Source organism: Gossypium arboreum, chromosome 2, assembly GCF_025698485.1.
Source record: "Gossypium arboreum isolate Shixiya-1 chromosome 2, ASM2569848v2, whole genome shotgun sequence".
Lineage (NCBI taxonomy): Eukaryota > Viridiplantae > Streptophyta > Magnoliopsida > Malvales > Malvaceae > Gossypium > Gossypium arboreum.
In genome coordinates this window covers 113,009,196-113,035,329 of record NC_069071.1, presented here as the reverse complement: position 1 = coordinate 113,035,329, position 26,134 = coordinate 113,009,196, and the positions used below count along the sequence as shown (strand labels likewise).

General features: G+C 27.8%; 1 protein-coding gene across 1 annotated transcript; it reads left to right on the top strand.

Annotated features, from left to right (window-relative positions):
- The first annotated feature begins 18,577 nt into the window (after positions 1 to 18,577).
- LOC108461575 (glucomannan 4-beta-mannosyltransferase 9) lies at positions 18,578 to 24,236 on the top strand. Its single transcript, XM_017761454.2, has 9 exons — positions 18,578 to 19,286; positions 19,384 to 19,482; positions 19,913 to 20,165; positions 22,385 to 22,495; positions 22,573 to 22,709; positions 22,791 to 22,904; positions 22,986 to 23,185; positions 23,267 to 23,461; positions 23,555 to 24,236. Exons 1-9 carry the CDS (start codon positions 18,969 to 18,971, stop codon positions 23,715 to 23,717), a joined length of 1,590 nt encoding a protein of 529 aa, XP_017616943.1. The 5' UTR covers positions 18,578 to 18,968; the 3' UTR covers positions 23,718 to 24,236.
- The last annotated feature ends 1,898 nt before the right edge of the window (positions 24,237 to 26,134 follow it).

Sequence of the window (26,134 nt, the reverse complement as noted above, 5' to 3'; positions counted from 1 at the left end):
AGAATAGGGCCAACTTCTCTTTTTCTTTATTTCCCATCACATTATCCAAATTTCAAATCTTGAATCTTGAGCCTTGATTTATAAATTCGAAATTTAAAACTCTAAACTCAAACCCAACCTCGGTTTTTAAATCTTAAACTTTAAATTTAAGATTTTGAGTTTGTGGTCTAGGATTTGAGTTTAGGGTTCGTGTTCAATATTTAAAATTTAAGATTCGATATTCAAAGTTCAAGGTTTAGGATTTGGAATCTAATATTCAATATTTGAGTTTGAGGTTCAGAATAAAAAAATATCAAAATCATGTCTTAATGACAGAGAAAAAATTGTTAAAATGTCATTAAATAATTAGAAGGGAACAATGAATAATGTAGTGGAAAGGGTCTATAAAATAATTTTTTTCTAATACTTATATATATATATATATATATGACATGCTATTTATTGATTTTTTAATAATGTAATTTATTGATTTAGTAACATACTTGAGTTGAAATAAAGGCTAACATGGGAAAGTCTATTGGGGTTGCTTTGACTTTTTATTTTATTTTATATTATCACTTGTTTATTGATATCTAATCAAGTATTAGTATCATTAAAATATAAAATATAATTCACCATCAATGATGCTATCAATCATTAACCATATTTCTTATAGTTTTAAAAATAAATGGCAATCATTTTCTTTTATTTTTAGAGATTTTATTAACATTTTATTAAATTTTTATTTTAAATGATAATATTCGAAAATTTTAATCAATCATATTCAAATTCATTATTTAACAATAAAAATATTATTTTCTAAAATCTCGCCCATAGTGTGTCAGACCAACCAAACCTGACCGATAACTCAACTCGTGAATATGCTAGTTGATAGTGATCAAGGGAGGTGTTCACTTCATGATTTTATTGAAGTTAACGATAGTCGTACCATAAGTTGACTAGTTTAGATATAGTTTGAATATGTTCATTAGTCAAGTTATTTTGATGTAACTTGCCTAACCCGAGTTACTATTTAATAAAAAATATTTATTTAATTTGATTATAAAATTTATTAATATTAATAAAAAATGTATTTTATTTATAATATTAAATGGATAATGAATTTAAAAATAAGAAGAAGCAGGATGGGCGACCCATTTTCAATAAAATGTTTACGGGCTTCGGCCTAACTGGCTAAGATTTTGGTCTTGAAAATAGCCCACGTGCCCCTACGATGAAGAGGAAAAATTTTCAGTTTATGATTACTAATTAATTATTTTTAATTTAATATTAAATAAAATAAAATATTTGATGATTAAAATATATTATTTTAGATAAATTTAAAATATTATTATTTAAATCTCCCAAACAAATAGAACATTTGAAAAGTTTTGAAAATAGAAAACCCTATTTTTAAATTTACTTACTATTAATACATTTATATAACTATAATTAAAATCGATTAGTATAATGCATAAATTTAATTACAATTAAAATTAAAATATTTATACATCAATTATCAAAGTTAATCTCTGATATTTTTTTAAAACCCTAAAGTTTAGGTTAGAAGTGATCATGGGTCGGGGCGAACCTCAATTGAAATTTAGGCTCGTTTTATAGGTATAGGTCCAACTCAGCTTAAAAAATAGGCCTAAAATTTTGTCCAATTCTTGCTTGTCCGTATTAATTTTTTATATTGCTAATTTAGATAAAAATAAATTTAAAAATATAATACATTAAATATACTAAAAACATTAAAATAAATATTTTTAAAAAATTGAGAATAAATTAAAAATATATACACTTAAATAACACTAAGTTAAGTGCAATTTAACAAGCAAATACCTCTAAAATAGTAGCAAAATTAATAATAAAACAAAAGTTATACACTATCCAAACAATAACAACAAAATAGTAGTAATATAATAGCAATGACAACAAAACAATGACAAACAACATTAGGTTTTTTTTTTGCAAATTTGGGTCGAATTTGGCTCGGGCCAAAAAATCTTACCCGAGGCTTGACTCGTTTAGAAAATGAGCCTCATTTTTTTATCTAAACCCTTCCACATTTCAGGTGAGCCTTTAGGCCGAGTCGGGTGACCTGACCTATGATCAAGTCTAGTTCAAGCCTCAATGTGGGGACAATTATTAAGTTTAGAGACTAACTTGGACAAAAAAAAATGTTCAAGTCCAATGTGGAAACAGTTTTCTAGTTCAAACCCTTATGTGGAAACAATTGCTAAATTGAAGGCCTAGACTAAAAAAATAATTGTCAAATTTAGACCACAGATAATGATTTAATCCATCCAAATATGATTTATAAATAAAATTCAAATTTAAAATCTCAAAATTTCCGAGCAACTACCCTACGAAGAGCAAAAATTCCTTATTCTTTTTTTAACATCTCATTATATGTTCTAATTATATCTATTCTTTTTGACATAATACTTAGAACTGCCCATAGCACGTCCCCAACTCATAAATGGGAAGATAATGCACTTCAGCACACTCAAACCCACATTCTCTACCATTAACAATAATACACATTCCAATCGAATTAAAATTCAATTTGAAAAACATAAATTCCTTAATAAACAGACAAAACAAAAGCAAGGGTAAGGCTAGCGACATAGAGTTGGCCAATTTCGAGGTTGTCGAATGAAAGCTTGTTACGAAATCAAATCTTAGTTTCAAACATTTGCATCACATTTTCATGTTTTCATAAACGCAACTAATTTGATTGATTTGACAAAATCTATTATTTCCCAAAATTGGTGTAATATTAGTTCCACAATCCACAAACTAAACTCAAATCAATCGAAATTTCCCACCGTCCGTTTGGTTACTAGGAAAATCAAACGAAAAAAATTAAAGAACAACCATGAAAACACAATCTCACACTAGAAGGTCCCATTCGTCAATTTGATTAATATTCAAACTTAATTTTTATTAATCGAATTAATAAAACTTATAACTATATTAATCGAATCAAGGTTTATTATGAATGAATATTCGCAACAAAACTTAATTTTCATTGATTTAGAGTTTATAGTTAAAAGTTGAACTGTTTTATAATATCACAAAATATTAGTTAGTTTATGTTTTAGTCATTTAACTTTAAAAAATTATAAAATGATTATTTAACTATTTGAAAGTTTTTATTTAAGCGACTAAACTATTCAAAAGTTTTTATTTAAATCAATGGGTTGTTACGTTTTCTTTTATTTAAAAAGTTTAGCTAGGAAGATCGAAGTGACAATTCGACAATCGGTATGATGGACCCGTACGCATCAACGGATAGAAAAACATACCTTAAATCTAAGTCAATCTGATGGTCAGTGTCGGAGCTCAGAGAAGGAATTTATTTGAATTTTGGTTCGTAGATTCATGACGTTCGAAGTCGTTTTATTAAAAAGGTTAAAATGTAGAAGAGAAGTGGAAGGAGAGCTTTCGATTGATGCAACCATAATGACTTAAATAAAAACTTTCGAATAATTTATTGACCGTTTTAAAACTTTTTAAAAGTTGAGTGACTTAAACATAAACTTACTAATAATTTGATGATCTTGACCAATTTTGTTTAATTGGCATAAATCAATTAATTCCACTTAACCGAACCAAATTAACCCATAATCAAAATTCTTTTAAAATACTTTAAAAATTAATCAAATCGAATCAAAATTTTGTCAAAATAATTCGATTAAAACCGAATAACCAACATCCCTATCCTAAACTATCATCAAACAATGCAGCATTTCATCTGAAACTAAGACACATGACTGACCAAAAACAAAAACCCTAGTTTGTTTCAATCGAAACTACTCAAAATCTAGCTTGACGTATCAATTAAGCCATTGTTAAGCAATTTGTCTTACCAAATTCTAAACTGTTATCAAACACCAGATTGGAGGAGAGATTTAGATTTAGACAGACAGACATACTACGTGAATTGCAAGGACTGGTTGTCTGTCATGTCGACCAAAACACGTGTTCCAATCGTCATTTGATGTTTTCATAGCATCTACAAAGTATAATTATACACTTAGTTAAACAGCTAATGGCCATAGAAAAATCAAATCCATTTTCTTCTTGCTTACAATATATCATTACTTTTTATTGCAGTTTTCTTTCACCACCTAAACAACGATGTCCCAACTATGCCGTATTTGCATTTTCCTTTCTTTGTTTAAAACTTTTTTATTTTCAGTTTTAAAGTCGAGTCGAGTTAAATCCTAAACAGCAGGAAAGTTTATATATATAGTTTCTTCAATCACTATTTATTTTAAAATAGTTCGTTTGATATTAAATTTATGACATAATTATGGTGTGAGTGAAAAATTAAATGATACTTTGATTAGAATGACAAAATTAAAATTTGATGTTATATACGTGGTTCAAGTTTAAATCTCATAATAATATTATTTTATTAAAAACAGAAAAAGACAAAAATAATCTTATAAAATATAATTTACTCTATACATAAAAAGATATTTTAGTAATTTCATAACTATATTGATGCTCGGGATATAAATGTTAATATTTTCGGATTTGGGTTTATAAAGTTAACCTAATTAAGTCGTGTGGATTTGGGCTTTACTTAACGGGAGACTATGAAAATTTAATACAAAGTATCCAATCAAGGGTACGCAAGGTGTTAATTTCTTGAAAATAGAAAAATTATAATTTAGTCTTTTTAAAAATTATAAATTAATGTAATGATGAAATTTCATTTTAATTTTTCAAAAATTTATAATTTAATTTTAATCTTTTAAAAAATATTCTGGCTTCACCTTGTATTCTTCGTCTATTTCGCTGTTCTTTATGAAAGTGAGTGACTTTAGATTTCTGTTATCAATATTGACTCTACTTCGTTTAGTGTCGAATGGATTTAAGCAAATTGATAGTACAATATACAAACGAAATTACGTTTGCAATCAATGCATTAGTAATAATTATGATTAGAATCAAACTGTAATTGATATCAGAATATATTGAAACTATTTGGACAAAATTTACATATGGTAAGACTTGAATCCATAATAAGATCTAGAATGAGAATACCACAAACACATAAATACGTATTAAAAGTGGTAAAATTGTAATTTAGCCTGTTTAAAAATTATAAAGCTATAAATTAATACAATGGTAAAATTACATTTGAGTTTACCAAAAAGTTATAATTTGATTTTGATCTCTCCAAAAAAAAATTTATAGCTTCGCCTTGTAATGTTTCGCTCTTCTTTACGAAAGAGAGCAACTTTCGATTCATATCATTCTAGATGGATTTCTGCAAATTAATAGTGCAATGCATAAATGGAATTGCAATAGTAATCCATGCATTCATATACTTACGGCCACATCAATATCCATATGTGGTAAAACTTAAATTGAAAATAAAATCTAGAATAAAATCTCTATAGATACATAAATATGCATACTAAAATTCAAATTTGAACACTTAAAATCTTAAAACGTCTATTACCAAACAGAGCCTCATCAATGATTCGCATTCAAACCTATGGTAGTTTTTGCACGTTGAAGAAGCATGATTATATGTTAAAAAATGGACCCAACTTCCTTTTAATTCTTTATCTCTCACCCACACACTAAAATGATCCAACCTACCAAATTCCATCTGTCTTTATTATCGTATGATTAGAGGAATGATTAGTGGTAAAAAGTAGCTTATGTAAAGACGCATAATTTAACTTTTCTTTTGTGGAAGTGAAAAAGATGGTAAAATTACACTTTAGTCACTTTAAAACGATGAAATTTTGATTTAATTATTTAAAAATTTTAAAATATAAATTATTAAAATAGTACAATTATATTTGTAGTTATTGATAGCAGCTTTGCATATGAATTATTTGCAAGGAAAATAAAAAATAAAATAAAAACACATCATATGAGAATATCCATTTCTAAACGTAGAGATCCTTAACTTAGGCAAAGCCAAAATTTTCCTCACAATAATTTAATTTCAACATCCTAAAATAAAAAGAAAATTTTGGTGGGTCAATACAATTTCATCATCTCCATCAAAGGAGAGTTTAACAATATTCACTATAATATTCAATAATATTTTTATTATTTGGGTAAACTACACTCAAGGTTACTAAATATTAGTAAATTTACGTTTTGGCCATTCAACTTTAAAAAGTTACAAAATGGTTATTAAACTATTCAAAAGTTTTTATTTAAATTACTAGGATGTTATGTTTTCTTTTTTAAATTCTAGATAACGAGCTCCAAGCGATAATTCAACAAGTGATGCAATTAGTGTCAAAGATTGGAAAAAAAAACTACCTAAATTTTAATTCTAGATTCATAATATTTAAAGTAATTTCATCAAAAAAAATTAGGTGTGGTGTCTAGCTCAACAAGGCATAATATTTTCCACAAAGCTTACTTACATGGAATTCAAAGAGAATATATATATATATATATATATATATATATATATATATATATAAACTTTTATTTTGACCAATTTAAGGGACAAGGTAGATGGTGCATCATATCCATGTGCAATATGCTTCAACTTTCCTTTGTAATTTTATTTTTATATTTTTCACACTTTATTTTATTTTAATATTTTTAATATGTATTATAAACATGTGTCTATATTGAAAGAGAAAATACAATAAAAGTTATTATTTGATTTTAGATTTATTAATTAACATTGACCACTAAAAATGTGAGAATATGTGCCATTAAAAGATAAAAAAAAAAAGAGAGAGAGAACCCCCTTTCAAAATTATTTACTCAAAATAATGCAATACTCTCCTTTATTTTGTTTTGTTGAATTAAGTCTAAATTAAAGAAAATAATTGAATTTAAATTCACGGAATCCTATTATTTATAATGATCGAGTCTTAATTTGATTAGTATGGGTATTATTACCAATGCAAGAAGACGTGGGTTCGAATATGTTGAAGCTCATTATCCTCTTATTTATGGGTCGGGGAGAGACTATGGATAATTTTAAATGTCAAAAAGAGCAGATATAATCAGAACCTTATAATAAAACTCTTAAACATAAACTAATCACTATTTTTATGATGTAATTGAAACATTAAGGAAAGGTTATTGTCTAAATCACTTTTAGGAAATGCATAACTGTTTTCTAAATAACATAATGGATATTTGAAAGGCAAAATAGTAATAATAATAGCAGTAATAATGTAAGCATGTAGTTACAAGTTTATATGGGTAATGATTCAAAATTCGAAACTATTAAAAGAAATGGGATATAAATAATTGTGCCATTGAATAGTATTTACTTCCTAACTTGAGAGTAGGTGATGATTAAGATAAGATTAAACACAAAATGGACTAATTAGTTGTTAATTACTTTACTTAATTTCTACCATCAACTTAATTATGACATCGATTATTGATGGAAAATTTAAATCCTAGATTCCAAACACTCCTACCCCCTTCACCATTCCTCAACAAGGACTCATCGGTCAGGTCCCAAACTAAGTATCACGTACTCATTTGGATGGTAACTGGACATAATACAGATGAATCTATTAGAAATGAAGGTGGTTTTGTTGCGGGGTATAGCGAAAAACTATTAAAGTGAATGAATTTTAGGGTTTAATAGATTTTTGGGAAATTGATCCATTTTCGTTACCGAATTGTGGGCCATTTTAGATGGCTTGACTCTTTTATGTGATCGTGGTCTTAGTGGTGTTTTAATTGAAACTGATAATCTTGAGGCAGTTAAAGTTATTTAGGAGAGGACATTAAATGACTCTAATTCTACCTTGATAAAGAGAATTCTCCGGTTGTTGATATGTTTTGAACAATGGAACATTCGTCATGTCTTCAGAGAAGATAATAAGGATGCAGATAGACTGTTACAAGATTTATGTATATGAGAACGGAAAAATGATTTAGAATTTTTTAATTAATTTAAGTATTGTGTTTGTTCTTTTAATCGTGATTATATAAATATATTGATTATAATTTCGATTATGTTGTATTGAATGGTTCTGATCAACATCAAAATTTCTAATTATATATATATGATAACTAAGGTTAAAATTATATTAATGGAAGTGAATTATTATTTGTAGCTGATAAGATGACATATTGTAAGCTCCTTGGGCATATGGCCATGTGGGGGTTCCATGAGAGACCATGTGCCTTACCTTGAAATCATTGGATTTCTTCCCATATTTTCTTTAATAATTAAAACAAATTGACAATGACTAGTTTTTAATGAAATCTAAAATTTATTTACGTAATATTTTTAAAAATTATAAAATTTATTAAATATCTTTCAACGTGATAGTGAGTGTGATAATTTACAGTAATAAATAATGGACAATCTTTTCTTTGGAATTATATTGATATAATATTAATTAAGGTATGAAGCTCAGGTTTTTATTGAGATATGGCAATAGAGTCGTTGATTATTTCATTAAAAAAATTTTGAAAAGTTTAAACTAATTGATCATCCTTGATGGATTCCCGATCTATGTGCGATATTTATTGAAAACTGATGTTTATCACGCAATGTCTAATGTAATTGACGAAAATTATACTAGTTTTGTTTTAGTCTAATAATTTTCTTATACCAAAAAAAAAACTCTTAACGTTTTTATATTTTATTAATTTATTTTAATTTTTGGAGACAAATTTAGCCATTAATCTTTTAAAAAGTCAAATTATTTTTAATAGAAATTTTGACTAAAATGTTAATTTTTGACTATTTTGGCGTGACACTCCACGTGTATTTTATGCTAACACAACACTATTTGTCTTATATATCATGTGAATAAATAATTAAAAATTTTAAAAATATTAAAAAACATAAATTCAAAAAAATAGCACAAAGTACTTATGGATTGTCATGCAGATTACCATATTTATAAGTTTAACGTTTTAGCTAATATTTATGTTTAAAAATAATAATTTGACTTTTTTAAAAGTTGATGATCAAATTTGATTTATTTTAAAAGAAGAGTCAAATTGACAAAATAATACAAACATTAAGAGCTAAATTCGATGTTATTCCATTATTAATACCAAATTGACTAAGAAATTACATAATAATTTTTTGACAAATAAAAATTCATATTTATAATTTAAATTTTTCCATTTATAATATTTAATTGCACCATGAATGTATCGTATCTAATAAAGGCAAAAAAATATATGCAAAGTGGAATATGATGATTAAATTATATGGCTTTTTGCTGTCCTTTGGAATCTTCAAAGTGTCACTTTTTTTTTTTCCTTTCCTTTTTTCCTTCATATGGTAAACAAGCCAATCAAATTAACCTAATACTTAACTTAAAGTAAGTTATAAGTTAACACAAGGCAATTATTAACTACTTATACTTTTTATATTAATTAAAAAATTCTCAAAATGAAAGTAAAGTTTTTTCAACATATTTAAAAATATTCTAAAAATGTCGATTGAGTCTTAACTCGATTAGCATTGGCATTGTTGTCAGTGTAGGAGGACGTAGGTTCGAATGTGATGAAATATATTATCCTCCTATTTAAGAGTTAGGGATGGACTATGGATAGTTCTAGGCATGAACATTGTTGCCAATGCAAGAAGACGTGGGTTCGTGTGCGCTGAAGCACATTATCCTCTTATTTAAAGGTTGAGGAGGGGTTAATGGGTTATGTGTAGTTCCAAGCATTGTTGCCAATGTAGGAGGATGTGAGTTTGAGTGCACTAAAACACATTATCCTCTTATTTAAGGGTTGGGGAGGTACTATAGGTAGTTTTGGGCATGAGCTTTGTTACCAATGCAGGAGGACATAATTTCGAGTGCACTAAAGCACATTATCCTCCTATTTAAAGGTTGAGGAGGGGCTATAGATAGTTTTAGGCAAGAGTATTGTTGCCAATGCAAGAGGACATGGGTTCGAGTGCGTTGAAGCATATTATCCTCTTATTTAAGGGTTAGGGAGGGACTATAGATAATTTTAAACTTTGTATCATAGAACAAATTTAATAATAACCTATAATGAAATTATTGTTAAAAAATATTCTTAAAAAAAATCAAACGTAAATTTGACTTTAAATATGTGGGGCAAAGGGAATATAACAAATTTAATAAAAATTAACGATTTAGAATGTCACTTTATTGCTATCACAAATTTGAAAAAAGAAAGGGGGGCTTTTTGAAATTAACTTTTTTTTCTTCAATTATAAAAAATGTTTTTGGGGTCACTTTATAATTTTTTAAAAATTTAGATTTGCACATGCAAAATAGAAAAAAAAGAAAAGACCCTGCCGACTAATAGGGACGTATCCACACATATAAATATAACATCATGGATTTTCTTTAATAAATAAATTAAGTGCCAATCTGTGGGGGTTTTCTTTTTTTTTTTTATATATATTTTTTTGGGGGGCTAATATAATAAATGAAATCTATAAATCAACGTCACCCTCACATTTTCAATCATCTTGTAAGGGCATGTAGCCCCAAATTCTAAGGAATAATCCTTACCCTTAAGTTCATATATGCCACCCAAATTTTGGTCTATTCCTTAATTTTATAAACAACACTTTAATTAAATTTATTAAAATTTAATTTAGTTGAATAATGATAAAAATATCCTCACCTTATAAAGTGAATTGTATTATTTTGAGGGTATTTTTATCATTTTATATAGAAAAATATATACACGATACCATTGAATTAAAGCCTCGTTTGTTATTTATATCAAGGGTAAACTATTAAAATAGTTACTTTTGTTTGCCTCATATTATATTTTAGTCACTTGCGTTATCATTTTGTTACGAAATGGCCACTCTGCTGTTAAGATTTGTTACATCCCTAATGACAGTCTAACGTGATAGTTAAAATGAGTTTAAAATGCCAATGTGGATGTCCAGTTGGAATGAGAAAAAAAAATTTTAAATGAAAATAGAATACAAAATTTACCTTAAAACCCAAATAATTCATGTTGGACATCCCAAAATTTTGTATTCTATATTTCATAACAAATAGTTTTAACTTTTCTCAACTTAACTAGACATCCATGTTGACATTTAAAATACATTTTCATTACCACATCAGACTGCCATTTGGAAGGTAACAGATCTTAACGACAAAATTACCAATTCATAACAAAACGATGACGTAAGTGGCTAAAACGTAACATTTCAAAAATAAGTGACTAAATTATATCCTAAGACAAACAAAAGTGACTATTTTAGTAGTTTACCCTTATATAAATTTTCTATTGTAAATATATTTGTTATATAGTTTAGAAGATATATTTCTACCGATTGAACATTAACTCAGTTGATGACGCTGTTGTTGCAATAATTGAACGCTGACTCATTCATGTATATATATATAAAAACTATTAATATTAATTTTAGTTTTACAAATTTACATAAAAATTATCAAAATTTTAATTTACTTAAATTTCAAAAATTAAAATATGAATATATATATGTGTAGGACTGATTTATTTTTACATTAAAGTATATGATTTCATAATACATGCAGTCAAATTATAAAAAGTTGCTATAATTAATTAGGAACCACCATACAGTAGTCGTTGGGCAGTCCATAAATTATCCAGCTGTATTATTTGTGTCTCGTAGAGTGCAATCCTTTATTTGAAGGTTTTATTTTTGGTTCAAATATGTTTTTACCCCTTGTGCTTTTCATACATTTGAAATTTAGTTTTTTATTTTTTAAATTTTTAAATTTAGGTTTCATTGTTAAATGCTATTAATTTCTTTTATTAAATTCACTAGCGTGAAACTTTGAAATAAAAAATATAAAAGTATCATGGAAGCCCTTTATGCAAAGAGTTAGATTACATTTTACCCCATTTACTCAAAAAATGAGCAAATTCATCCCATATACATTAGATTAAAGAACAAATTAGTCTTTTCTATTAAAATTTTATCCATTCCTACTGTTAAAAACTGACTTGGCTAATGGAATAACCTTATAGTTATATGTGGTGTGCCACATGTACCTAATGCTGACATACAGAGAGTCAGAGACCAATTTTTAATAGTAAAAATGGATGAAACTTTTAACAATTAAACAATTATATATGAAAGATATTTAAATTAAATTAAATTAATAAACACCATTAATAATAGTGACTAAAAATAATTTTTGAAATTGGAATTTCTTTTCCAAACAAACCTGCAAAATATTTTTCACATGCACCAAACAAATAACAGATAGATAAAAAATTTCTTTGCTACGATATGAACTTATAGAAAATTTTTAAAAATAATATCATAATATTATATTATTTCATCATCTATCAAAATTAATCTTCGATCACTTTTGGTATCATTATTGTTTGAATATGATTTAACATTGCATTTCAAGAACCATTACTTAATTTCTCCATTATTTTTTTATATAATTCTAATTTATTAATGCTAAAAATCTTCTTCTTCTTCCTTTTTTATCGATATAGGTCTAACAATTGAATGTTATTTATAAAACTAAAATGATTAGAATCTATTAAAATGATATCTCTATTTTATATTAATAAAATTAACTAATCATTGTAAATTAAATTGTAATTAGCACAATTTTAACTAATAATTTTAAATTAGATTATAATTATTTTTAAAGTTAATTTAGTAATATGATAGAAAATAAATTATATTATCGTTAGTTTAAAAGTTTTTCAAACTCGTGCTTTTATATATACTAATTTATAATGACAAATGATTTGCATGTAATTTTCCATATTCAGTTTTTATAAATTTAAAATATAATAATAGTGATTAAAATAATTATTAAAATTGGGCAAACCTTTTTTTAATTTTTAAATCTCTTACATTCGTTTACAACATGCATAGCAGATAATTAATTGATGAAGTCGCACGTGATGTGGATCAAACCACCAACCAATGCATAACTAACATTTCAAGGAGACATGGTACCACTTTGCTAGACCCCTTAATAATAATAAGGTAAAAAATATAATAAAAAAAAAAGTACTTGTTTCGTATAGAATAAACACCTTATAAAAAATTAATTAAAATGATCTTACATATCTATCTGGTGCTGTCCGATGCTTGTCATTCGAATATTTCTTTTTGAAATACTGATGCTACTAATCAATACTATTTATTCATCTAAACTTAATTGAGGCTAAATTATAATCAGATCCAATCTAAATTGAAAAATATTTAAACTAAATTGAGGCTAGATTAAGAGGCAAGTAGGGTTCGACTTAGCTTAATTTGATGGTCTAATTGCATTTACAGTCCCTTTTAAAATGTAAATTTTAATTCTTTTTTCTATTTTAACCACTTACTTAAAATAAAAATGGTTCCTCTTAAAATTAATAATACAAATTTAGCCATTTTAATATCAAATTTTAGCTTTACCCCTTCAAATTTTAATTTTATCTTAAGCACCCAATGCCAAAACTCCCTTAGCTAGTCTTTCAATAAACCAATAACATATAATGAAATTCTTATTAATAAATCACTTCCTATTCTCTTTTAGTACATTAAAAAATGTTTTTTTTAATAATTTGCCGAAAAAAGTAGTGAAAAATAATAACAATAATAAACTTTAAAACCAAATCTAATATTTAAAAATTAATTGTGTTAAGTGAGATTGCTAGAATTTTTTTTAATAATTTCATTATAATTTCTTATTATATCTAATTATTTTTAACAAAATGTTTAGAACTACTCACAGTCCCTCCTCAACCCTTAAATAAGAGGATAATACGCTTCAGTGTACTCGAATTCATGCCATCTACATTAACAACAATACTTATATCAATCAAACTAAAACTGAATCGACTAAACTTGCTAGAAAATTATAGACAAACTCAAAACAATTTTATACACAAAATCACTTATTTGATTAGTTCCTATGTCATATTCTAAATACATATTAAAAACCCATCATTCTTTTTTCTCTTTTGTTGACTGAATGTAAATTTTTTAAATTAACAAATTCAAGTTTTGATGCTATTTTTTTATATATAAATAATGACTTCCCACCTCTTAATTAATTCTTACTTTTGACTTGACTCAACTATAAGTAGTTGCTAGTTCATGTCATGAAACCCTTAAAATATTACATTTTGGGAACAAATTCATGAATGAGTATATGTTACAAATTAGCCATTAAGTGTTGGGTTCATACTTGATTAGTTATAGACATTCAAATAAAGCATATATGAATTGATATATATATATATATGATTTTCAACTTTATTATATGTAAGTCATTTTCAATTATTGTTGATCAAAGGATGTTTACCAAAACTCAAGCTAGTGACCTTCACTCTTATTATTAAATTTTAATTATAAAAATATACATAAATATTAAAAGAAAAGAAAATATTTGATGCATCATTAGTGTATAAGTTTCGTGCATAATCATGAATAATAATATGACATTTTATCATTAAATAAAACAAAAAAATCAAGGACTTATGAATAAATATTGATAACTTTATTAAATAACAATTAATTATAAATAAATGTTGAAACTCGAAATATTTTTATTTAATTTAATGATGATGTGTCATGTTATTATTCATTAATAGCGTATGAGACTTATACACTGATCATGCATCAAATATTATTCATTAAAATAAAACATTGTAATTAATATATTTTTTTCGTAGCGAAACAAGATAATGGGTCAATCTTTTTCGAACATTGTTAATAAATATAGAAAAAATCGATTCAACTCATGAACATCTTTATTATCACCTTCTTTTTTTTTTAACATTTAATCTTATTATAGATTCTTATCATCTATGTTCTTTTTGATATAATATTTAGAACTACTTATAGCCCCTCCTCAATCCTTAAATAGGAGGATAATGCGTTTTAACACACTCGAGCTTACGTCTTCCTATACTGACAACAATAGCCATACCAATCGAACTAAAACTCAATCGGCTAAACAACACCTTTATTTCAAGTAAAGCTTGTTTTGCATTTAAAACATCTTCCTTCTAATAAGGTTAGTGTTACAACATTGTCTTAAGACATAATTGTACCTCCCAAAATAGTTTGTCTACGACACACTTATTTTGTGATTGAATTGAAACTCATTCCTCTCACTAATTGTTTTGTATAATTATTTCAAACTTCTTTCATGTTTTCAAGTGAACAAATTTTGCTATAAAAAGTATTCATGCTCTCAATTATCAACTCATTACTAGGATTAAACATATCCTAATCTAAATTCTTTTAAAAAAATATTTTCGTAAAATAAATCGAATTTTATATTATTAGAGAATATCTGATATTATAAAAGTATCATCGTTTTAGGATGTCGTTGAAAAATCAACGCATCTTCAAAGTTTATTCAAACGGTACCATCCTTACACCTATAACTTTTATATTCGTAAAAGTGATAAGATAATGTTAAGTTCCTAAGCTTGATAATTTTTCTCAATTTTGGTCATTATGATGATGTGACATTATGAGACTGTATCGTGTCATTAATAAATTTTTTTTATGAAAAAAATAGTTTTTAAGCGATGAAGTGGCATAATATCAAAGTGTCATGTCATCACAAGAATCAAAACTAAGAAAAATTGCCAAGTTCCAAGAGTAGGGACTAAGCTAAAAAAATTATAAAGTTTAGGGACTAAACGTTGCTTTATCCCTATATTTTGATTAATAATTATAAATTACAATTGAGTCAAAAGTCTCAAAACCAAACCCTTGGTTAAAGCTGGGCATATGCCATAAATAAATAAATAATAATATAATAACAAAAGAACACTTAAAAGAGACAACCAAACACTGCAAAACACTAAATAGAGACATTACCTCAAGCAAAAAGTATAAAAGCATATAATAATTAGAATCTATTTATTAATTAATTAATTCCACCCAATAAATAAATAAATTAATTAATTAAGTTTTTCTCCTCCACTAGTTAAGCTTCCAAGTTCCAACAATTGTACCTTCCCTTGTACACAAGCATGACACATCGCTTCTGATTTTATTAAATAAATAAGCAAAAATTTTATATTTATAATGTGAAGTCATTAATAAAAATAAAAAATAATTTACCTACCAAAAAAATAATAAAAATAAAAATTATAAAGGCATAGCAAACGAGAAGCATTTGACTTGTCTGTCTGTCATGTTTGATTAAGACAAATCAAAGGGGCATTCCCATCAATATTGAAAAGTTTGGACCAAACCCACTCAAGTACTCCCCTATTTCTTACCTTTAAAAAAAGCTTTTTTAAATGATATTTGTAATATTTTCTCTAATGAAAATATTGTGAATTTAGTCATTTATCTTTTTAAGTTAAATTTAATTATTAAATTTATAGAAAGAGTGAAATTATTTTTTTAATGATAGTGTCGATTGCAATATTATTTTTTAACGATATTGACGTTGCAGCTCGCGTGATAATCCACGTGTGTTTTATGTTGACGTTGTATTATTTATCTTATATTTCACATCAACAAATAATTCTAAATTTATAAAAACATTTAAAATAAAAAATCTCAAATCCTGCAAAAAAGTTCATAAAATAAATAAATAATATGACATGTTTAAAAATTTAACATTTTAGACAGTATTTTTATTTAAAAAATAATTCGATTCTTTTTGAAAAATTGAATTTAGCTCAAAAAAGAATAAGGGTCAATTTGATAAAAAGATGTAAATGTTAAAGATTAAGTTTAGCATTATACCTTCTTTCTTTTCTATGCACATGATTTATGTTATTGTTATACGTCAATAACTTGAGGCCCGAGTCCTAGAGAGGATCTGAGCCTCCGACCCACGGCTCGACCACGAGAAGACAACAAGGCGAACGAGCTCACAAGGCAAGGCTACAGATCCAACTCGCGAGAACCTTATGTGAGCCCACAGGGCAAGGTTGTAGGTCAAACCCGAGGATCTAGCTCGCAAGGTAAAGTTATAGACCCAGCTCGTAGGAACCTAGGGAAGACTGCAGTCTCACTTCACATACGCCCAAAGAACTCACTAAAAGGGGCACGTACTCTGCAGGCCATCCGAACACATGTTTAGTAAGTACGAAACCCACCCAGAGTGTCAATCTCAAAATCAGAAAGGACCCTGTACTCGGTAGACACGTGCCCAGCAGACCTAGTGTTCGCAAATAATGTTAGTACCGGAGGCAATAGAATCAAGACAAAGTAGTGGAGTCCTGCTATGAGCTATAATAGTACTAAGAATCACATGTATAACACCCCAACATCCCTATCAATAAAACATAAGAGAAATATTACTCAACAATTATTCTAATTTTTTTTGATATTTAAATATTTATGTTTGGTTTATATTTATCCTATTAACTCAATATATAAATGAATAAATTCTAAATAATAGCTTATTGATCATATGTTTATTATTATTATTTTTAAATGATTGAATCCAATTAGTAAAAATATTGTGGGATGACTATAAGATATTAAAAGATTTAAAAATCAATTTTGTTTACATCTAATTTTAAGAAATAAAATATTAAAATGTACTTAATTGAACTTTTTGTGTGTGAATAAGATTATAATATAGTGTTTAGTAGAAATTTATATAATTAGAAAAAAGTTCAATATAGAGTTAAATCAAATCACCAACAAAGAATATAAAAGTTGAGTCGATTGAGTCTTAACTCGATTAATATAAAAATTATTATTAATACAAGAGAACGTAAATTCGAGTATGCTGAAACGTATTATTCTCCTACTTAATAGTTAGAAAAAGGCTACGGTAATTTTCAAATATTATAAGAGTTAAAAAGAAAATTCAAATGTTGAAATTAGAAAACGGTACTTGATAGTGGATATGGCTTTTTCAAGCTTCATAATTACAACTCATTAGGTGACAAAAATAGATAATGAATCATGAAGTATATAACCCAAATTCGTCGGTGAATGGTATCGTCGGGAAATGACATCATGAATCACTGACGGAAATTTTGTAGTCGGCAGATTAAACAGTCTACCATTTCTTTTAGGTCTAATTTGCTCTTAGTCCTTGTATTCTTTTTCACATTTAAAATTCAATCTCTCTACTTTTAATCCTCAAAATTTAATCTCTTTAATCTTTTGTAGTTTAATAATTTAAATCCAATTAATAAAACTATAAAAACTTCCGTAAAATTAGACTACCTGGCATTTTTAAAATGAAAATAATTTAGTCACGTGGCTAATATTATACGTGTGAAAAGTCAAACAAGCAAATAAAAATATTAAATTTAAGGTTGTAAGATTTCTGATTCTAAATACGGGGTTGTAATTATGTTGACCAAACGAGTATTTTTCTTTCAACAATGTTATATTTAGTTGAGTAAGAAAAATAAAAGTAAAAAGTAAAAACAAATTCAAACTAAGGTGTTTAAATGATTTATAGAATGTAAGATCGAAAATCGTGACTACTCGAAATCAAACCCGATTTTAATATATAATGCATTATAAGATTGAGACCTTCTTTTACTCTTTTATACCAGCCCCCACATTTGTAGTTGGAAAAAGTAAACCATAGTTGTAAATTCACAATAAATAAAAATAAAAATAAAACAAAATAAATTATAATAAAAAGAAAAAGAAAATAAAAATCAACAACCAGAGAAGACAGAGCTTATATAAGCCATTGTTCTCTCTCTCATTTTCTCAAAAGCTTTTTAATATATATATATATTTTTTGTGAGCACTCATTTTTCAGCTTGTTCATTGTCCTCCCTCTCTGCCTCTGTTTTTCTTCCAAAAAACAGAGGGTCTAGTTGGAATAAGAAAATTATATGTAATGTACATTTCTGCAAATTAGTGTGGGTTTTTGAACCACTTAAGCTCTGCTTTCATTGCTTCTGGTTCAAGCAAAAAACCAACATAGATTCCATCTCTTTTTCCAATGAATGTACTTTAAATCTAAACAGATCTAGTGGGTTGTTTTCAAAATCTGTTTTTGTTAGTTGTTCTTTGTTCTTTCCTTCTTTTTCCTGTTTTGTTTCTTTTACAATTTAGTCCTCCCCTGTTTTTTTTTTTCAAAATGGATCGGCTTCCTTCAACAACTATCTTCCCCGACACAAACGATGATTTGTCGATGCAAATGGCAGTGATTTGGGGACAAATCAAAGCACCATTGATCGTGCCATTGTTGAAACTCGCCGTCGTGGTTTGTTTGATAATGTCTGTAATGCTTTTTGTTGAAAGGGTTTATATGGGGATAGTCATTGCTTTGGTCAAACTGTTTGGTCGGAAACCAGACAAAAGGTTTAAATGGGAAGCCATTAAAGATGATGTAGAGTTGGGGAACTCAGCTTATCCTATGGTTCTGGTTCAAATCCCAATGTACAATGAAAGAGAGGTCCTTTTCTTTCCTTTTTTTTCATTACAATGCTCAATTTAGTGATTTACATATATGTGTATCTATGTATATATATTGAAATTTGGTAATAATTTAGGTTTATCAACTGTCCATTGGAGCTGCATGTGGTCTCTCATGGCCTTCTGATCGGATCGTTATTCAAGTCCTTGATGACTCAACTGACCCGACAATTAAGGTAATGATAAAAAATGGTTTAATTACGGTTTAAGTCTCTCTATTACGCTTGAAATTTGTAATTAAATCCATCCACTTTAAGGTCTCTTTTTTATCAAGGAGCAAACTTATTTTTTTGGTTAAAAATTCCATTCATTTTCACTGTTAAAAGCTGATCATTATGCATCAGTTTTTAATAGTAGAAATGAATGAAATTTTTTTATCCAATACACAATGATTAATTTACCTATTTTTTTAAAGTAAAGAGTGCAAAATGCGATATGAGTTCTATTGTAAGGCTTTCATTATGCTTTTACCGGTGGTGTCTATGAATCTCAAATTTTAATATAATAGAGGGATTAGAACTGCAATTAGACCTCGAAAACATGAAATTTTGTCGTTTTTGTTGTATTGTTGCATGGATTTATGTGAACTGGTATGCAAACTTGAAGGATATGGTGGAATTAGAGTGTCAAAGATGGGCAAGCAAAGGGATCAACATCAAGTATGAAATAAGGGACAATAGGAATGGATACAAAGCTGGGGCTTTAAAAGAAGGCATGAAACACAGTTATGTGAAACACTGTGACTATGTTGTCATTTTCGACGCTGATTTCCAGCCCGAACCTGATTTCCTTTGGCGAACCATTCCCTTCCTCGTTCACAACCCTGAATTAGCTTTGGTTCAAGCTCGTTGGAAATTCGGTAAATTTCTTTCACAAGTGTTTTAACATTTTAATCTTTTGTAGTTTACTCCTTTTTAAAAATAAAAAAGGGGTAAACTACTGTAGTTGTCACTCAATTATGAATTTTTTTTATTCAACTGTGAAAAGTTACAAAAATGGTTTTCTAATTATTTAATTTTATTTTTTTGGTCACCAGTTGGCTAATGTAAAAATAGTAACACTAAATAGTTGAGTGATAAAAAAAATAAAATGAATAGTTGAGTGACCATTTTGTAATTTTCTATAGCTAGGTGGCCAAAAGGAAAAAAAATCATAGTTTGAGTGACTAATAATGTAGTTTACCTAAATAAAAAATGAAAAAAATTAGGTTAATATATGCCAGAAGTCCCTGTAGTCTTCCCAAATTTGGAATTTGAATCTCTTTAGTTTTATTTATAAGAATTCAGTTTCTTTACTTTTAAAATTTTAAAATTTTAAAATTTAAGTACAATTGTTAAATTCAGGTTCATTACTCTATTAATTTTGTGAGTATCTTTTTTTTTCTAAAATGTCACACCGACAAATTTTATGAAAAATTTAACGGTGTTAACAAATGTACCTAAATTTGAAATCTAAAAAATAGAAAGATTAAATTCTTAAAAAAATGTGTAGGGACTAAATTTTAAATTTGATAAGAGTAAGGAGACTGATGACAAATTTTAACCAAACAATTATTATATTTCGAAGCATTGTCGGTGGGTCTATTAGGGTATATGAGGGAAGAAGGTTTGGTCCCTAAGCACGTGGATCCATCAACGGTCCTGCCTTTGCTGGCGGAACCAAGGTTTGGACACGTGCGTGGTTTATATGGGCGAGAAAATGAATTAATATTAAAAAAAAGCTGAAAAAGTAGGTTAAATGTCGGCCTTTTTTCGTTGTTTTCTTACATCTTATTAATTCGATATTCGATAGTTACATTGAGGTAAAATATTTAAAATCGAGTTGAATTAAAAAGTGATTAAATCTATTTTATATTATGATTATCGATATCATATCAGTTATTTCACTTGATACATACTTTTTTGTATTTATCATTTGATATTTTATTTAAAGACAAAAGTAGGATTGAAATTAACAATTTTGTTTTAGTAAATAGTTAATTTTGATCGTATTTTTGTCTTTTGTTTAAATTTTGTCTTGCTTAAAATTTTAACGCCATTATTTTAGTGCATTTTGGCCTGTCTTAGTCGATAAAACTAATTTTTAATTTACATTATTAAATTAATATTAAACTATAATTTTATGTAAAATCCCCATCCCTTATAAAAAAATGTAAATATTTTCAAAAGTTATGTACTTTTCAAAAATTAGAATTTAGTATGTGTATTTGTATTTTTAGGAATTTAATTTTTTATTTTTCAAATTTTAAAATTCAGGTGCAATTGTTAATATTATTTAATTTTCTTTGTTAAATTCAAGTTAATTATAAATTTTTAATTACATGGCTACTAAGTGAGTAGTTTTTTAAAAATTTTTACCAAGAAAAAAATTATAGAGTTAATGATTGGATCTGAATTTTAAAATCTAAAAAGTAGAGGGATTAAATTCCTAGAAATACAATTACAGGGACTATAGACACATTTTAACCTTTAAAAAAATTGATAAACAATACCCTGTTTGGAAGCAAGGAAAAAGCACCTAGAAATGATCGTTTTTGGGTGATTTTTCTAGTTTTTACCAAATTGATCTATTTGTTAGGTAAAGAATTTCATGGGATAATTAGTGTTTTTCTCCTATATATAATATATGTTTGGTGCTAAGGACTGTTTTATACACACCAACAATGGGGGCATTCTAGTGGGTTAATCTGACAAGTTTTATCTCTACAAAAAGAGTCCTAAAATTCAATAAAAAATGGACCCAAAATTTGTTTCCTAATTAAAATCTGGGTTTCCTTTTTAGTTGGAAAAGGGTCACTTGTAGATTTTGGGTGGTTGATTATGATCTACCCCAGTACCCTTAACACCCATTAAATGTTTGATAAAATGCCCCTTTGAAGGGCATGTTTATACTTCATATTATATGTTTGTTATTTTTGTCTTCTCTCTCATATATATATATACCCAGCATTTGCATGTGCAAAGCTTTTTTTTGTAAAGTGGTGGACCTTCACCTAGTCATTATCCATGGTGGACTAACCGACATTTTGCATTTTTATTAATGACAGCTAACATGGGTAATGTTTTTCTTTATTTACAGTGAATTCTGATGAATGTTTGATGACAAGAATGCAAGAAATGTCATTAGATTACCATTTTACTGTTGAACAAGAAGTGGGGTCTTCCACCTATTCGTTCTTTGGCTTCAATGGTAATGAAGACAAAAATGAAAAAACCCTTGAATGTGGTTAAAAATGGAGTTAAAATGGTTGAATTTTACCTGTGTAGGAACTGCTGGTGTATGGAGAATTAGTGCTTTGAATGAAGCCGGTGGATGGAAAGATCGAACCACAGTCGAGGACATGGATTTAGCTGTTCGAGCTAGTCTCAAAGGATGGAAATTCCTTTACCTTGGTAGCCTAAAGGTATTCTATTGCCACCCAACAATTCATACCATGTTCGCGTATTTGTGTTGTATGTTAATCGTTTTTTCTTTTTACCTATAGGTGAAAAATGAATTGCCGAGTACATTGAAAGCATATCGGTACCAACAGCATCGATGGTCTTGTGGTCCGGCTAACCTTTTCAGGAAAATGGTCATGGAGATCATTAAAAACAAGGTAAAATCGATTTGTGAAACAAGTTATAAACGCTAGGAATTTGTTGAATCGGTCATTGATTGTTTCGTAATATCGTTGCAGAAAGTTTCAACATGGAAGAAAGTACATGTAATTTACAGCTTCTTTGTGGTCAGAAAGCTTGTTGCCCACATTGTTACATTCATTTTTTACTGTGTTGTTTTACCTGCAACTGTACTTGTGCCTGAAGTTGAGGTTCCAAAGTGGGGAGCTGTTTATATTCCTTCTATCATTACCATTCTCAATGCTGTCGGAACTCCGAGGTACGGGTTTTTATCAGTCTACAGGAACTCAAAATCGAATTTCGAGCTCATTGTATAAAAGGGTTCTTGTTAAACTTGCAGGTCATTTCACTTACTGGTTTTTTGGATCCTTTTTGAAAACGTCATGTCGTTGCATCGAACTAAGGCTACCTTCATCGGCTTATTAGAGGCTGGTAGAGTAAACGAATGGATCGTCACTGAGAAACTCGGGGATGCTTTCAAGTCTAAAGCAGCTGCAAAAGCACCCCGAAAACCCCGTTTCCGGTTCGGAGAAAGGTATAAAGTCTATCAAATTGAATCTGCTATTACAAGTTTACAACCTTAACTTGTTATTCAATGCCTTCTCATCTAACAATCAAATGTTGGCAGACTCCATGTGTTAGAGCTATGCGTCGGAGCTTATCTATTCTTCTGCGGCTGCTACGACGTCGTGTTCGGTAAAAACCATTACTTCATATACCTTTTTGCACAAGCAATTGCCTTCTTCATCATGGGATTCGGATATGTTGGCACCATCGTCCCCAACTCGTAATGCAACTCCTTAAATTAGTCCGTAGTGGCTGTTATCATCATTGCCGGTGTAATTCTTTTGGCTACTAGTGCCATCAACAGGTGATTATGTGGTGATTATAACAACATTTCCTTGCAATTTTTAGCTTTGTGTAAAAAAAACAAACAAAAATCTAAAAAGGGTTATTCTTTTAAGGTTGAGCATAAGATTTTTTTTTTCGAGTTCGATAACTCGAAAAAGAAAAGTTAGTTATCTTTGTGAATATCCAAGAAAATTAAGGGAAATACAGAAACATATGTTGTAATGGTAATGCATATGCATCATACAGAGAATTATAAGGAGCTAATGGAAGGTTGTTTCTGGGTTTTGACCCCCAAAATAGATGATATAGAGAAGATTTTGGAGTGAATTGTTTGCATTTTTTTTTCTATTTGTAGTTTTTTTTCCTTCTTTTTATTTGTAATTTTCCCATTTCTGTTGTGGTTGGGAATTTGTTTGAGAAATGAAATAAAAATAATGAGAAAAGCTTTCATTTTCATATTTGATTCTCTATTGATCTCTTTGTCTGTTTGTTTTACCTATCAATCTTTGATTTGAGATTTGCTTAGGCTTGCAAGTTGCTTAAATTGAATATCAAGATATTCAAATTTGGTTTGTTTTATAGTTCAAGTTTAGCTCAATAATGACTAAATTGAATTTGAGTTTTCTTCGTATCAAAGTTGAATAATTTACAAATACATGTCTAATTTATACATTAAATTTAATTTTGAAGATGATAAAGTAACCCAAATATAGTATGATGTTTTTTTCTTTTTGAAAATCAAGTTTGGGGATGAAGTTGAGATTTTCAATAAAAATTTTCAAGGTGGAATTAAGATCAGGTTTAGATCAAAGTTCTATAATATGTATAGGTTCTGATTATATCTGTTCTTTTTTATATAATATTTAGCCCCTCCTCTACCCATATATAAGAGGACAATATGTTTCAATACACTTGAACCTATATTCTCCTGTATTGACAACAATATGCATATCAAACGAATTAAGAATCAATCAACTACTCAAAAAGAAAATTTAATAAATGTCAGAATATGAATATATTATGAATATGGATAAAAATATTGGTGTAATTAAATGGGTGTTTATATGAAAGTTGGCAACCACTCACATTTATAAGGGTATCATTAATGATTTGATGAGTGTTAGAAATAAAGTGAAGTGACAAATGAATTTATAATCTCAACAATATAATGTAGTAATCAATCTCTGGGTTGGTACAATCCCAGCTTTTTCTTTGGTGTTCTACATCATGAAACTAATCACAAACCTTCATTTTTCTTCTTTTCATGGATGCCCTGCAAATTAAGGAAATTAGGGTCCTTAAACTAAGAGATTAGTAAATTTATATTTTAATTATTTAACTTTAAAAAATTATAAAATGATGATAAAATTAATTGAAAATTTTATTTTAATCAATAGTTGTTAAGTTTTTATTTTTTGAATTCGGTCGGTGAGTTTTAAGCGATAGTTCGACTATTGGTGCGGTGAAATAGTACCTACCGATGAGTAAAATAACATACTTTAGATCTAAGCCGATTTGGTGATCGATGTTGGAAATTGAAGAATAAGAAATTCATTCGAAATTTAATTTACAAATTCATGACATTCAAAAACACTTCATAAAAGAAAATTAAATTGTAAAAGAAAAGAGGCAAGGGCCAAGAGAGGGGGGAGGCATTGGCCTTGCCCCCTCTCCCCGCCCCCCTCCCCCCAACAAAAAAATTATCTATTAGTCCCTTTAATTTTAGGAAATTACAAGTTAATATAATAGTAAAATTGTACTTTGAGCTCTCAAAATTATTTAATTCATTTTTTACGAAAAGGGGAGAAAGAACCTATGATTAGTGCTAATGGTGTGAATAAAAAAGATTATGCGGTGACAATCGGTGGCATAAGGAGAAAAGCTAAGGTTAACTTGGCCAATAACTTCCTAAAAAACCTAAAACAAAGTATTAGGTTAACTTAATTCATTAAAGGCACAAGGGAAAAAAAAACCTTTTTCAAGTTACTTGAATGAAAATTTTTGAATAGTTCAGTGATCATTTTGTAATTTTTTAAAATTGAGTGACTAAAGTATAAATCTATCAATAGTTCAGTGGCCTTAAATGTTTTACCTTTTTTTTTCCAAAGCTACGGATTCGATTTAGGGTAATACACCCAAGGTCACTAAACTATTAGTAAATTTATATTTTGATCATTGAATTTTAAAAGGTTACAAAATGGTCACTAAACTATTCAAAAGTTTTAATTTAAGTCGATGGGTTGTTAAAATTACTATTGTATGGCCTTCTCTGTTAACACTTCACACTACCTACATTAATCAAAAGATTTTTTTCCTCTTCTTTTTTACAACTCAAATTTTTCATGAAATAGCTTTA

What these genes read in the sequence shown, in the direction of transcription:
- LOC108461575 (XM_017761454.2), top strand. Translation starts at nt 18,969, where the DNA reads ATGGATCGGCTTCCTTCAACAACTATCTTCCCCGACACAAACGATGAT. An exon ending in TCAAGCTCGTTGGAAATTCG is followed by an intron (nt 20,166 to 22,384) that starts GTAAATTTCTTT and finishes CTTTATTTACAG; the next exon opens with TGAATTCTGATGAATGTTTG. An exon ending in AATGCTGTCGGAACTCCGAG is followed by an intron (nt 23,186 to 23,266) that starts GTACGGGTTTTT and finishes TTAAACTTGCAG; the next exon opens with GTCATTTCACTTACTGGTTT.